The 16,514-nt window shown below is 37.1% G+C and overlaps 2 protein-coding genes across 12 annotated transcripts in view; one reads left to right on the top strand and one right to left on the bottom strand.

Annotated features, from left to right (window-relative positions):
- Positions 1–16,514, top strand: part of OCIAD2 (OCIA domain containing 2) — a 1,147,735-nt gene that overhangs the window by 583,481 nt on the left and 547,740 nt on the right. The window lies entirely within an intron of this gene.
- Positions 1–16,514, bottom strand: part of WDFY3 (WD repeat and FYVE domain containing 3) — a 309,436-nt gene that overhangs the window by 104,123 nt on the left and 188,799 nt on the right. For all 11 annotated transcript variants that reach the window (XM_050790042.1, XM_050790041.1, XM_050790040.1 and 8 more), the window contains 7 exons: positions 15,242–15,342; positions 14,881–15,099; positions 10,173–10,354; positions 7,971–8,202; positions 6,465–6,625; positions 3,469–3,580; positions 594–784 (listed from right to left, as the gene is read on the bottom strand). In XM_050790042.1, the coding sequence (XP_050645999.1) occupies positions 594–784; positions 3,469–3,580; positions 6,465–6,625; positions 7,971–8,202; positions 10,173–10,354; positions 14,881–15,099; positions 15,242–15,342 (1,198 nt within the window). The remainder of the gene's footprint in view (positions 1–593; positions 785–3,468; positions 3,581–6,464; positions 6,626–7,970; positions 8,203–10,172; positions 10,355–14,880; positions 15,100–15,241; positions 15,343–16,514) is intronic.

The raw sequence follows: 16,514 nt of genomic DNA on the forward strand, positions 1-16,514 counted from the left end.
AGCAATTCTCCTGCTTCAGCCTCTGGAGTAGCTGGGATTACAGGCACATGCCACCACGCCTGGCTAATTTTTGTATTTTTAGTTTTCGGGAATAGCAATGGTACACTTATTATGTAGTGGCTTTCACATCTCCTGAGTAAGTAACAGAGACAAAAGATGGTAGGGTGTGAGGTGGAGGGGACAGACAAGGAGACAGGGAGAGCCCTGAATCTTCTATGGATTTGGCAATCTTTTGAGAAAGGGGGAATAGGACCCCATTTCATTTCATTCCCATTTCCACAGAGAAAAACAACATTCAAACCAGCAAACCTTTGTTCTGAAAATATATTCAATGTATTAAAGCTATATTGAAATAATGTTGCCTAACTCAAGTGTTTAGTAAGATTTGATAAGATAGAAGAAAGAGGATAAAGCAAAATAAAGAAACAATACAACTTTCATTGAACATGTATCAGTTTTCATAAAACTACTGGCTCTTTAAGTTTACTTGGACAACATAATTCTTCCAGAGTTTGAAACAACATGAAAGATAATAAAAAGCAGGGTATTTTAGGTGCCAGGTGAAATGAAGGCAAAGTTTTACAGTTACAAACCTGGTAGCCCTTGATTCTTTCCATTTCTTTGCTGGCTAGTGGGTTACTCTTGACCACACAAACCAGGGCCTTGACTGCTGCATATAACCCTTCCACATCAGAGGCCATGGCCACCAGGCCCAGGATGGCTGCAGCTCCACCAATGTACTGCAAAGTAGTGGCAACAGGCTTAGGGACAAATGTTCTTACTCCTGATTAAAAGATAGTGAAAAATAATTAAGATAAATTCCCTACGTGAACAAGAACCGTATACATTATTTTGAAAAGTCTTTAATTAGTAAAGTTTTATTTAAAAAATATCTTCTGTCTATAATGCAAATTCTAGGGAAAGCATTAAAGGTAGGATTTGGGACAAGGCAATAAAGGCTGGCTGGTCACGGTGGCTCACACCTGTAATCCCAACACTTTGGGAGGCTGAGGTAAGTGGGTCACAAGGTCAGGAGTTTGAGACCAGCCTGACCAACATGGTGAAACCTCGTCTCTACTAAAAATACAAAAATTAGCCGGGCGTGGTGGCGCGTGCCTGTAATCTCAGCTACACAGGAGGCCGAGGCAGGAGACTCACTTGAACCTAGGAGTTGGAGGTTGCAGTGAGCCGAGATCGCGCCACTGCACTCCAGCCTGGGCAACAGAGGGAGACTCCATCTAAAGTAATAATAATAATAATAATAATACAGAGGGAGACTCCATCTAAAGTAATAATAATAATAATAATAATAATAAAAGAAAAAAAAAAAAAGCTAATCTACATACTTTTAGAGAAGACTGGGTGTAGAGGAGTGAGCAGAGAAGAGCAGGGCTTTTCAGCAAGCACAAATGTTTCTACTGTGTAGCTTTGGGCTGTACTCAAAAGTGCAGTGGTCTTGAGAATGAATTTCTGAGTAAGTGAGAGTGCCTTAGTAGAGTCTGCTGGGGAATAACCTTGGGGACAGTAAAAATCACTTTAACTCTGTGAACTGGGGAACAGCTTGGAGAAGCCATCCTGGCGGGGATGATGTACTTCCTATAGATAAACCAAGCAAAGCACATTACTGACCATTACCCAAAGCTTCTCTTGGTTAAGTAATCTGAGTAACAGTACATCAGTGACTTTAGGAGAGTGTAAGTTTATAGAAACACAGTCCTGGAACTGTGTGTCAATTAAAAAAAATCACACCTACATTCCTAACATTTTAAAGAGGCATTATGTGAATGTCACTTGCCTGTTGACCAAGATAGAGATTTTAAAAAATAAAACTAACATGCATATTATATTTCTATGTGCTCTGCAGTATTCACAATACTTTCTTTCCTTCTTTCCCATTTTGTTTTTTAGACAGGGTCTTGTTGTCACCCAGGCTGGAGTGCAGTGGCTCAATCACAGCTCACTGCAGCCTCCTGCCTGGGCTCAAACCCTTCTGTCTAGGCCTCCCAATGTGCTGGGATTACATGGTGTGAGCCACCATGCCCAGCCCACAATACCTTCATATATTACAGTGCTGGATTTTGAAAACTAGCTCCTAAGGTAATTAGGGCCAGGATTACTAGTTTATAGATAAGAAAACTGAAGTTCATAGAGCATAACTGAATGGCATAATATCACACAGTGGCACAACAGGAGCTGGAACCTAAGTCTCTGAACTCTTTATTTACTGCTCACTGCTCTTTCCACTATACCACAGGTCTGCTATACTTCTGAAAAGGACATACCACAGTGCTTAATAAGCATTTTTTGAATAAAAGAACACTACCATGTGCTTTAAAGAAAATTTTCTTCAATGCGATATTACCAAAAAAGAAAAACAAAGATTTATGCAATTCACTGGGACAATAAAAACTGCCAATGACTGATAAACATGTTGGATTCTGTCCAGCACAACACTAACTTTTTATTAATCTAAAAAGGAACCAGTATTATATACTGATTTGCACATTAAAAGGCACAATCACTGGTTCTGAATTTTGAATGGCCTGATTGGTTTATGTCTCAAGATCCTATCTAACCAAAAAACAAAAACAAAAACAAAAACGTTTTAAGCAGACATGTACAAGGCTCTGTACTACTCTCAACTTTCATTATAGCTTGAGTCATAGTGTTTATCTCAGAATCACTTAGTTCTAGCTCATTTCTAAATTAACAAAACTCATGAGCTATATACCAAATCATGAAACAATCAGTAATAGTTCTGAATTTTGATACCTGTTGCTAAATGTAATTTGAAATTTACCTAAAAATTACATGAAATTATATAGTCAGTGCTGATCATCACTGACAAGAGGGAAACAGTGGGTTTTTTTTTTTTTTTTTTTTTTTTTTAACTTTAAGTTCTGGGATACATGCACAGAACGTGCAGGTTTGCTACATAGGTAAACATGTGCCATGGTGGTTTGCTGCGCCTATCAACCTGTCACCTAGGTATTAAGCCTCACATGCGTTAGGTATTTGTACTGATGCTCTCCCTCCCCTCGACCCACTTCCCCTGACAGGTCCTGGTATGTGATGTTCCCCTCCCTGTGTCCATGTGTTCTCACTGTTCAGCTCCCACCTATGAGTGAGAATATGCGACATTTGGTTCTCTGTTCTTGTGTTAGTTTGCTGAGGATGATGATTTCCAGCTTCATCCATGTCCCTGCAAAGGACATAATCTCATTCTTTTTTATGGCTGTACAGTATTCCATGGTGGATATGTAAAAGTTAGTGGGATTTTATGAAAGGTTATTAATTTTAAGTTGACTGGAATTTGAGATTGTTATATTTAATCTCTGAATACTGCACGTACACTATAGGTCAGTGCTATACAATATGAAATTAAATACTGCCCCTCAAGTGAGGAAAGTGAATGCAAACTTGATGGCAAACAAAGAAGTCTGAAAAAACAAAGACAAGTCCACTCACCCAAGTATCCAATCAGAGCGGCCCCAATTGTCCGTGCAGATCCATTAAGATGTCCTGCTGAATTGTGTATCAACTTCACAGGAGTGGCATTCTCATGTGAGGAAATGCCTAACTGAAAAATAGGAAAGGAAAATAATGTAATTATATAAGAACAGTTTCAATGTTTTGATTGGGAAAAAAACCAAACACACGAATGGTAACATATCTTTTCTTTCCTCCCTTATCAGAATACTGAAAAACGGCATTTAGGTCCAGCCTGATGGCTCATCCCTATAATCCTAACACTTTGTAAGATAGAGGCAAGGGAATTGCTCGAGTCCAGGAGTTTGAGACCAGCCTGGGCAACATGGTGAGACCCCCATCTCTACTAAAATGCAAAAAATTAGCCAGGCCTGGTGGTGCATTACTCAGGAGGCAGAGGTAGGAGAAACACTTGAGCCTGGGAGGTCAAGGATGCAGTCAACGGAGATCGTGCCACTGGCACTCCACACTCCAGTCTGGGTGAGTTTATTTTTGGAAATGTACAAACGCTTCCAAAGTGTGGAAACTCATAGGAGTTAAGTTAAACACAATTTACTGAGATAAAGATGGTGAGAGGATTTTGAGACACAGCTTCAGGGGTCTTTCTGAATGAAGTTCTTTGGTAGTTTAAAGGTTGTTATCACTAACTTCCTCACAGTATTTCAGATCAGTGAACATATGAGCTTTATTCCATATCCAAGTAAACGTAAGTTATCCAAGAGTTTATAGATAAAATTGCCTACATAAAGGAATCTTACATTTTAATACATTCACACATAACACAAGATCTATTTTCAAGTCAAATATAACTTTAATCCTGTTGTTCACTATAGAGTTATGTACAGTTTATGTTCCTTAGATATGTATATGTGTCAACATATGTATATATGTATACACACACACACACACACACACACACACACACACACGAAGCTCTCTATAAGAGCTGTCAATACTTACAGTTCCTGGTCTCTTGATTTCCTTCCCCTTGGACTTTGCCTTCGGTAATCAGCCAAAATGGCTTGTCACACTCACTGACTCATAGTCACTCCTCACTTCTCATCTTACTGTGACCACTTAAGACATTTCCACAATGAATCCTTGATCTTACAACATTAGGCCCTCCTGGTTTTTCTCCCTTCTCACTGATTGCTACTTCTCAGTCTTTTCTGGTTCTTCTTGATGTCCCCAACTCCGTAACACTGGAATGTCCCAGGTTTCAGTCTTTAAAACTTTCCATTTCCCTATCTACGTCTATGCTTTGGTGAATACATGTAGACTCATGGCTTTAAACACCACCTGTATAAATGTACTCCAGATTCGTATTTTCAATGGCCTTGAAATCTCTACTGTGATGTCTAATACACTTCTCAAACTTCTAAAACAGAATTCTTAATATTTCTCCCAACTCTACTCTTTTTGTAGTTTTCACCAAATCATAAAATTTGACTCCATTTTCCCAGCTGTTCAAGCAAAAAACCTGGACTCCTTAACTCTCTCACCTTTCACACTCATTCCACATTCTATCACCCAAAACTGCTAGGTCTACTTTTAAAATATACCTTGAGCCTTGTGGGGTGGCTCACACCTGTAATCCCAGCACTCTGCGAGGCTGAGGCAGGCGGATCACCTGAAGTTAGGAGTTCAAGACCAGCCTGGCCAACATGGTGAAACCCTGTCTCTAATAAAAATACAAAAATCAGCTGGGTGTGGCATGCCTATAATCCCAGCTACTCAGGAGGCTGAGACAGGAGAATCACTTGAACCCGGGAGACAGAGGTTGCAGTGAGCTGAGATGACACCATTGCACTCTAGCCTGGGTGACAAGAACGAAACTCCGTCTCAAAAAAAAAAAAGTGTATATATATATATAATACACATATACAAGGGGTGTGTGTGTGTGTGTGTATATATATATATATACACCTTGAATCTGATCACTTCTTATCACCACCACTGCTATTGCCCAAGTTAAAACCACCATCATCTCTCATAGGAATTATTTATCGGTCTCATAACTTGTCTCCCTACTACCACCTTTGTTTCTCTTCAGTCTATTCTCAACAGAAGTCATAGTGATAAAATGTAAGTTACAGCATTTCCCTCCTATGTCTGAAACTCTATAATGCCTCCCATCTTTCTCCATCAAAGCCAACGTCTTTACAATTGCCCCATGAATCCTAAACAACCTGGGACCCATCACCACTCTGGGCTCCTCTCCTACTGCCTGGGCCCTCTCTAATTTTATTCCAGCCACATGTCTCCATGGCAAGCAAGCATTAGTACTTTTCTCAGGGCCTTTGCACTTGGATTCCTGGAATACAAAACACTCCCACACCCATAGGTATATCCCATGCTGCCTATTCCTATGGCTTGTACCTCATCCCTGTCAAGTCTTTGCTCAAAATTCACCTTCTCAGTAAAGTCTCCTTGGACCACCATATTTAAAACTTGAAACTTCTCTCTTTCCCCTTCCCTGCTTTATTTTACTGCATAGCACCCATCACCTTCTAACATACTTTACGGTTAGGTTATTTCTTTAGGTATTATCATCTGTCTCTTCCACTAGAATGCAGGAAACATAAGAGCAGAAATTTTCTTTTTATCCACTGCTATGTCCTGAACTGAATGTCACCTGGCACATAATAGGTCATTCATTAAAAAGTTGAGTTGTAGCCTTAAAAACAGTAATTGTTTTCATTAGTTTTCTAAAGTTAAATTTCTTAATTGCCAATATAAATAAAAAAATTAATATGAATTATGTACTCATAACAGAAACTGTCACTTTTCCAAATTAAGTTACATATCTACATGTGTTTTGGCCTGCATTTGAAGTCAAATTAACCAAACATAAACAACACATGAAAGGCATGATTTTTAGCAATCACTCATAATTGAGTAGTATCCATATGAGACTCTGAGATACATTCCCAGTGAGAATCAGCCATAGTACACCAAGAAATCATCCTGCCTACCTGCTTAGCAATGGCTTTGCTATCCAATTTGTTATACACTTTCCGGATTCTTGCCACTGTTAGAGAAGACACAGAGAGTGCATAGAGGCCAAACGACACCTTCTCCTCTGGTACTAATGACACAGGGGATGGCACTACCCCTTCGGATTTTGCATCTTTACCTTCAAAAGAAGAATAATTCTTTTCAAAATCATCAGTAGTTCTCATCTTAAAATAAGTTTTTTATTCTTACTATCATTTTTAAATGAGGAGGCTTGAAAGTCTTAAAGTAGAAAAAGAGAGGTAAATTTAAAAACTATTTTACTTCTCAGCTCTTCGTTTATTTCTTTAATTAAAAAATGGAAAAAGAAATCTAGCCATAGAGTTCTACATTTTAAGTGCTACTCTTAAAACATGTTTAAAATATAGCACAATGTAAAGGAAGAAAAGTTTTAACTGTTATCTGACGAATTGTAAAACATGTCCCCCTGGATTCAAAGGAAAAAGGATGGAGATGAATAAAATGCCTATCAGCCATGTAGCACTATGTCCCCTCCCCCAAAAAAGCACTCAGATATGCCTGCCTGTATTCTCCAAGACAACAAAGCAGAAGAGTTATTAATAAAGGCACGTGTTTTAAAGCCACATGGCCTGAGTTTGAATCTTGCTTTATCACTTAAAAGCTGTGCGACTTATATGTCTTTGTGCCTCATTTTCCTCTTCTGTGAAATGGGAATATTGACAGTACCTAACTCACGGTGTTTCGAGATGAACAAATACATGTGAAGGGCTCAGAACAGCTACATCCTTCATTTGTATTGACTTATTTAGCACACAGTAGGAGACCAAGAAGTGTTAGCTTTTATTAGATCCCATTTAAATTAAGAATGAGTGAAAAGATAAATTACTAAATGATAGGATTATGACCATTTACAATATACTTGTCCTAATTCTTCTGAGATTCTTGGTGGAATCAGAACAAGGGAGTGGAAGACATCATTTGCAAGAAGTACTAGCAAGGAATTGCCAGCTTAACATCAGTTCCTCTGAGTCTATATTTCATTTGGGAGAAAGGATAACAAAAAGTAGGCTTGGAGTAAAGAAGTGAGAAAAAATAATGTTAAGTGATCTAATCTAGAGAATATATGTGTGTGTTTATTGAACCTATCTGTTCTTCCTTTAACAGGAGTGGCTATACTTTAAACTGCTTCATGTAATAGGAGAAATCACAAAAAGAGAAGAGTGTCACACAGTTAGACTCCTAGAGGGCATATACTATATCTCGGAGCCAGTAAGAGAAACTGGATAATAAACCATCAGGCATAAAGACAAAGAATCCAGAAAGTGCAGTATGATCAGTGGAGGAAAATATTTTAAAGAGGAGTGAGTATCCTGCTGAAGAAGATTAGAGAAAGAGAAGGCGCTTTTCCTAGATAAACAATATGTATAACCTCATACACACACATGCATCTATATTGCAGGAGTTAAATTTCACACAACTTCAGGAACTAAAAATAAGTTACTCACATGGCATACATACAGCCTGAAAGCTTCCAACGTAATTTGGTCCAAGTTCATAAATGGTAGTAACATTTGAAGAAGGCAAAACTTCTTCTAGAAAATGTGTGGGTCCCAGGCGCCAAACCAAGGAAGCAATTTGGCGTTGGGCAGGTGGAGTACCAATGTAGGCATAGACCGTGCTCACCACTGGTGGATTTGCTGAACCTGAACCCCCTGGAGTACTGTGAACATAATGAAGCTGTAAGGAAGACAAAAGCAAATGTGTGAGATGTGAACACTTTCCCCAGGAAAATAACTACTTTGACATATATATTTTCATTATCTCAAGGTCACACAACTTTACAAATGCACAAAAACATTTGGGGTTGAGAAACAGGAAGGGCAAGGCACGATACTGGGATCTGTAACTGAGGACCAGGTATAGTAGCTAAAACTTTTATCCAACTCTCTAACACAGATAAACTCTTTAATGCTAGAAATGGCAACAAGCAATTTTAGGGATACTGTCAATGGCTGGTTTGCATATCAAGTTAATGATGCTTCTCTGAAATTTTTGTGCTGATATAAAGAGAGCTTTCCACTATAGAATTAAAGTAGTCTTGAAATTAGGTATGTTACCTTCAATGTGAGTCCGTTAACTAAAATTACTGATGAAAATTGTTTTATAGAGATAAATTATTATAATGAATACATAATTAAGTACAGTATAAGAGATAAAGAACTTAAGTTGCTTTTTCTTGCTGAAGCAGCTTAATGGGATGAAGGACATTTCCATTAATTGTTGTGTCATAATAACATCTCAGCTTCAGATCCTATTCATTATTCTGTATATTAAACAGCAGTTCTTGGTGATGTTAATAGCACAATTGTGAAGACCAACATGTGAGCTACAGTTGATTTCACACTACTGTGACTATTGACAGGGACAGTGATGATGATGATGTAAATAAATCAATAATAAATTTCCTACTGCTCAACTCTACAAGCTGAGGCCATTTTTATTTTTAATGATACTAAAATTAATGAAGTAGCAATGTACTAGAGAATCTACAAACTCATTTCAAATGTAATCATGTATACAAATAAATCAACGACTATTCCACAAGGTGCATTTTAGGGTTTATCATACTGAAACACAATGCCACAATAAAATATCATCATCATCAAGGAAGGAAATAAATTCAAAGATGCTGCTGGTTTCAGTGTTTTTCAAACTTTAATTCACACACAAGGACAAACTTTGTCTTTTTTTCTTTCAAGTGATCGCTCTAAAATGGATACCTGCCTATAATCCCAGCATTTTGGAAGGCTGAGGTGGGAGGATCACCTGAGGTCAGGAGTTCAAGACCAGCCTGGCCAACATGGTGAAACCCCATCTCTACTAAAAATACAAAAATTAGCCAGGCGTCATGGCACGCACCTGTAGTCCCAGCTACTTGGGAGGCTGAGGCAGGAGAATTGCTCAAACCCAGGAGGTGGAGGTTGCGGTGGGCTGAGATCATGCCACTGCACTCCAGCCTGGGCGACAGAGTGAGAGGCCGTCTTAAAAAAAGAAAAAAGATACTAACTTTTAGAAGGTCAGGAATTTTCAGAGTTTGCCAGCTGAGTTCTGTACAAAGTAACAAGCAGTATTTATTCTCATTCAGAAAAAGGGAGTTTCACCTGTTTCTTTACTCAATAATCAACTCTTTTTTTCTCTTCTAAATAGTATCACAATCTATAGTAATGTTTATGTAGTCATTCATTCAAGAAACAATAAACTGAATACCTACTATCATTATCGGGGACTAATCTGGGTGATCTGAAAACAAAGAAAAAAAAGCAATTCTAGCTCTAAAGAATATAAGTCTTCTGGATGAAATTACAGCAACAGCAATGAAGTGACAAAATAGTGTGTTCACCATTATTTAGGAATCCTTCAACTGGTTCCTCTATTATGAAAAAGCACCTAGCAAACTGGCTTAAGATCTTGCATATTCAGCAACTTCTTTAGTACCTATAAGCCCTCATTTCTATTCTTCTCTAATAAAATGGTAAGAATTGGTTACATGAGTCTAACATATTATTCAAATGGGTACTGAATGTCAACTTAAAATTAAGAAAGTAATTATACAAATATCACTGTAATACACACACACCCCCCACCCACACCCACCCCAAACTACTACCTTATAAAGCAGGTAGATTTACAAGTGCACATACTCTTACCTTTACAGTGTTAACAAGCTGTCCATCAATATAGAGGGCTGCAGTACTGTTTTTCAACATGCCTTTGCTCATTACCAGGACCAAATGATGCCACTGTCCCTCAATGATAAGCTCTCCACATCGAAAGCGAGCACAGCATGGGAGAATTTCATAAAATGAGGACTCTTCACTAAAATCATCAACTGAAATAAAGGGGGGAAGACATAAAAAACTTTTTCCAACACCATCCCTATTCAAATTATTCATATCTAGATCAGCATGTTTTGACTTTATGTTAAAACAAAATAATGATGCAGACTGATTTGAGTAATAATACAATTCTGGAAAAAAAATGATAATGCGGGCTGGGTGCAGTAGCTCACGCCTGTAATGTCAGCACTTTGGGAGGCTGAGGTGGGTGGATCACCTGAGGTCAGGAGTTCGAGACCAGCCTGGCCAACATGGTGAAACCCCGTCTCTACTAAAAATACAAAAATTAGCTAGGCATGGTGGTGTACATCTGTAGTCCCAGCTACTCGGGAGACTGAGCCAGGAGAAACGCTTGAACCTCGGAGGCAGAGGTTGCAGTGAGCTGAGATTGCACCACTGTACTCCAGCCTGGGTGACAGAGCAAAACTCCATCTCAAAAAAATAAATAAATAAAAATAAAGAGATAATGCAAACAGAAGATGCCCTATTCATGCAATACCCTTACCAGCAGTAAGAAGTGAAACCTAGAATGTATTTTTGCTCTCTTCTGCTCAGGAAATATAGGTATAATCAAAGTTACAATGAACAAAAGTTAGCTAACGAAGTAAATAGTACCTAAGAATAAAGAGACAATAACATTATGACAAACACTAAAAAGAGACTAGTTGACACCCAAAACAAAAATAAACAAGTGGGACTATCTCAAACTGAAAAGCTTTTAAATAGCAAAGGAAACACCAGAGTGATAAGGCAATCTATGGAATGGGAGAAAAATATTTGCTAACTATGTATTTCATAAGGGATTAATGTCAAAAATACCTAAGAAATTACTAGAACTCAATAGTAAAGAAACTAATAATCAATTAAAACTGAGCTAAGAACTTGAACAGACATTTCTCCAAAGAAGGCATATAAATGGCAGACAGGTATATGAAAAATGCTCAATGTTACTAATCATCAGGGAAATCCAAATCATAAGCACAACGGCATATCATCTCACACATGTCAGAATGGCTATTATCAAAAAAAACAAAACACAAGTGTTGGCAAGAATGTGGAGAAATTGGAAGCCTTGTGCACTGTTGGTGGGAATGTAAAATGCTGCAGCTGCTATGGAAAACAGTACGGAGGTTCCTCAAAACACTGAAAATAGAACTAACATATAATCCAGCAATACCATTTCTGGGTACTTATCTAAATCACTGAAATCAGGACTTCAGAGAGTTATCAGTACTCCCCTGGACAGATGAGTAGATAAAGAAAATGCGGTATATGCATACAATGGAATAATAATTAGCCTTAAAGAAGAAAATTCTGCAATATCTGACAACATACATGAAGCTTAAGGACATTATGCTAAATGAAACAGCCAGTCATAGAAAGACATATATTGCATGACTCCACTTATATGAGGTATTTAAAATAGCCAAATTCAGAGAAACAATGAATGAAATGTTGGTTGCCAAGGGCTTGAGGGAGGGGCAAATGGGAAGTTACTAATCAAATGGTGCTAAGTTTCAGTGAAGCAAGAGAAAAAAAGCTTGAGATTTGCTCTACAACACTGTAACTACAGTCAACAACAATGCACTGTAACTTTTTGACATTGATTTGGTTACAGTATGGGTTAGAAAAAGAACCAAGAAAAATGTAAAGTTTATTCTTGCTATATGCTATGCTCAATGATACAAGATGACAACTATCTATTATTAGTTAGTGGCCATACTGTCCATAATAAAAGGTAGTAAGAAGGAGATGATTTACAGCATAGACTAGGTATTTGTTGATCCAAGTTTCCTGCTTTATCAGACAACCTTGTCTCATGTATATAAACATATTCTGATTTGCTATCATTCTACGATTACTTCCTGACTCCAATCTGGCTCCTCTTTGTTACCCTATATGTTACCAGACCATGCTAAGAAATAATGATTTCATATTAATTTAATTTTAATGTTAAGCTAAATAAAAATTAGTTTACCTTTTATCAGTACTTAACAAGTGGCAAGACAGCAGTAGAAAACCAGATTTTAAATACTCATTTAAAAAGAAAATTAAGAAAAGGGCTAACCTGTAACCATATAATTTAAAGCAGATCTGGTATTTTTCACTGCATGTACAAACAAGTAAACATACTGAAAGTAAAATTTATGTGACATGAAGAAGAAAATGCAAATAAAATATTGATTTCTATTTTTGGAATATTAAAATATCTGCACATACTTAAATACCTAGATTATATTTTAGAACGGGAATTCAGAATATATGTCTGTTGATAAGACTATTACACAGACAAAAATCTTATCCATGAGGTTACTTGATATAGGAACTGAATAAACTAGGCAGAAAGCAGAGTCCTAAAGCCTTGAAAGGTGTAGTGCTATGGTCCAATGGAGGTGAAAGTAAATATGAACATATGGGTGAAACAAGGAACTCGTCCCTCTTCCTTCCCTGGTTCGTAGACTATAAGTCTTCTCAAGTATCGAAGAAGATATTCCTTATAAACATTTGTGAGAGTTTCACTTTCTGACTTAGGGTTGAACTAAGACATTTCCAGCACTGAGTGGTATGTCAGGGTATCTCAGTGAGCCAACTGGCTTATGACAACTCTTAATTTCCTAGGCATCGTAATGGGTTATAGCTGTTGAGAGAATGAATTCTGGCAATACTAACACATATGTTACCGTCATTTCTAATCATATATGGACTACAGCAACCTGGCAAATTACGTTTAGTAATAAAAATGAGATAAGAGTTAGAAAATATTTTCCTAGTTTATAGATTTATCTCCAGATCCACTCCTTAACTTTTCCATTAAATTCTAGGGTGTCTTCGAGTTCCCCATTATTATTCACTTTTCTCATTGTTTCCTTCTCAGGCCGTTCATTTCCTCTATTCATGTATTTATATGTTTACATAATATCTGTATGCCTAATACATTCTAGGTACTGTGTTAGACAGGGAAGCCTAGATTACAAAGATTAATAATTTTGTTTGTGGGAGGTTCAAATAGCATAAGCAGACAAAAACAAATTAAAAATTAAAATCTATGAAGTCTAGATAAGAGATGAAGACTATTAAACAAGTGCTATAGAAGTAGGCACAGGGAGGAAGGGAAGATTTGAGAAATATTAGGGAGGAGTATTACAGTAAGACTTAGTGGAAGGGGTGGTATTTTCAAGTTGACTCAAGGTTTCTAGCTGGGCTAACTGGCAGTGGTTGTGCCATTTATCAACACAGGAAAATATAAGGAGATGTAGGTTTTTTGTTTTTATTTGAAACGGGATGTCTCTCCTAGGCTGAGTGCCGTGGCACCTTCACAGCTCACTACAACCTCAAACTCATGGGCTTCACCAATCCTACCACCTCAGCCTCCTAAAGGAGATGTAGGTTTTATAAAGAAGGAATATTAGAAACTGAGATGTTTACTGGAATACTGTTCATGTGGAGGTGTTTAATATGCAGTTGGAAATATGAGGACCTAGCTTGGGACATAGACAAATGAAAAAAAAAAACCTTGACTTCACAGTCCTTGAGATAAAAAGACTTAAAGCAATACTAGTTCACGATTTTTTTTCCCATGAAGAGCTGGTCAAGTATAAAGATGAAAGGTGAAACACTGGAGAACACTACTTCTGAGGGGCAGATAGAAGAGAAAGCTCAAGATGGAAGGAAATTGTAAAACAAAGATCAGAGAAATAGTGAGTATTCTAGAACACAAGATTGGAGGTAATTTTAATTAGGACGAATTAGTCAACGGGACCAAATGCTACTAAGGGACAAATAAAGCATCATAACAAGAATTTTAAAGTACTAACTATATTGATGTCTAGTTCTGTGCTAGGTACCATGAGGAATACTAAGTCAGGAAACCTTACAATCTTTAAAGACTAACATTCATATTAAATTAATATGTATTGAATACCAACCACATGTCAATATGTGATATTATTTTACTTAGTTAAAAGAACAAAATTTAAAAAATCACATTTATACAAAATGCTTTGAGTTTGGAGATCTACTGTACAGCACTGTAAAGTCATGGCATGTTGGAGAAAACTAGGGAATTCGAGTTATAAAATAGTATATAGTATGCATTATATCTTGAAGGTAAGTGACGGATAAGGTAATTGAAATGTTATTGTGTCTAGCACAGTGTGGCACATATGGCAGGCAGGTGCTCAATGAATATTAATTAGTTAAGCAGAATTCACAGCCAATGATAATCCTTACCAAAATACATCAAACAAGCAACCTGCTTTCCTATGAAAAGCTGTGATTTCTTGGCAAGTAGAGATAAGTCCTTATTAGGTACTCACTCCCTCCACTGTTTTGTAAGTCTCTTTTGAAAGTGCCTTAAAATTCACTGGTAAGCAATATTCAATGTTTCATATAACTTGTTCTATGCTATAATAATTTAAGCTGAAAAGTCATTATTAGTTGGACTTTTAAAATAAATACAAAAATGAAGTTTTAATACTTTTATAATCAAAAGAAGAAAACAGAAAAAACAAATACTGACCATAATTTTGGAGGAGTTCCTCTTTGGTGGAAACAATCAGAGATCGGTCTTTTGCTGATAGAACTATGGCAAGGCACACGTAATGCTGCTCGGAAGAATTTGCTCGGCGTACAACAGTAAGAAGTCTGACAGGGTGGTTATTTGGAGGAGAACTAAAATGTTCAATACAAAACCAGCTAGAGTAACTTAAGCCAGAGGGAGGAGGAAAGAATCTTTCACCTACAGTAAAAATTTTTAAAAAAAGTTTGTGTGGATTAATATTTATATTTTTAAAAAGATGCCAACAAAAGCATGTAAACTCTAAATTAAATATAATGTACTGGAAAAAAATTATCATAAGCAGAAAGAAAATATTACTTACCAGAACCAATGCCACTGACCACAGCTCCATCAGTAAGACCTGTCGTGACGGTATTAGTTGTAGGAGCATTATGAGGGGCCAAACTGGGCAGAAACAGACAGCTATTAAAGAAAAGACAACATACATATTAGAGATCAATGACTCCTTCTCTTAACACTGTGCACTTACCACGGTGAAATAACTGCCAGTATTTAATGTTGATTAGAGAAAATATCATGGAATAAATCTGGATGCCTTGCAAAGCCCTTCCCTTCTTTTAATCATGTAAGGGTATCAAAAGACATAATTTTAAAATCTCCCAAAATAACATTTTTAATTTAAATTAAAAAAAATTAAGATACAAAATGCATATGGCAACATACTCTAATGTATAAACCCAATCAAGACATTAGAACAATTTCATCACTGAAGGAAAACTCCCACGTGCCCCTTTCTGTCACTCTTGTTACCACTGATTGCTTTTGACTATTCCCAACCATGTTTTAATCTATGGTTTGATAATGACCTATGATAATATTCTTAAAACACAGAGGTTTCAATCCATATAAGAATCCCACAAACAACTAGTATAGACAAAAATTATGAATTAACACTCTAAGGCTGGGCATAGTGGCTCACGCCTATAATCCCAGCACGTTGGGAGGCTGAAGTGGGCAGATCACTGGAGGTTGGGAGTTCGAGACCAGCCTGGCCACTATGGCGAAACCTCATCTCTATTAAAAATACAAAAATTAGCTGGACATGGTGGCGTGCGCCTGTAATCCCAGCTACTTGGGAGGCTGAGGCAGGAGAAGAGTGTGAACCTGGGAGGTGGAAGTTGCAGTGAGCCAAGATCGCGCCATTGCACTCCAGCCTGGGCGACAGGGCAAGACTCTATCTCAAAAGGAAAAAAAAAAAGAAAAAAAAAACTCTAATAGCTAACAGATCTAGCTATTAGATATATTAGCATTTGTGTCTATTTTAAGGCTGTTGGACTTCATGAACTCTTTTAGATTCTTTATAGATTCATTATTGCCATTTCTGCTACTATAATCTGCTGCCACTTGAAATAATTTACTCATTTGAAGTGACAGTCCTTGAATACTTATAATGTATAAATTATTACGCTAGGTAATTTGAAGGATAGATGATGATAAAACCCAAAGACTTTTCAATTTAATTTTAATTTATATATTATCTATACATTTATATTTATTACATCAGATGTTGGCAGACTTTTTCTGGAAAGGTCCAAATCATAAATATTTTATGTTTTGTGAACCAGGCCGTCTCC

This window comes from Macaca thibetana, chromosome 5 (genome assembly GCF_024542745.1).
Source record: "Macaca thibetana thibetana isolate TM-01 chromosome 5, ASM2454274v1, whole genome shotgun sequence".
Classification (NCBI taxonomy): domain Eukaryota; kingdom Metazoa; phylum Chordata; class Mammalia; order Primates; family Cercopithecidae; genus Macaca; species Macaca thibetana.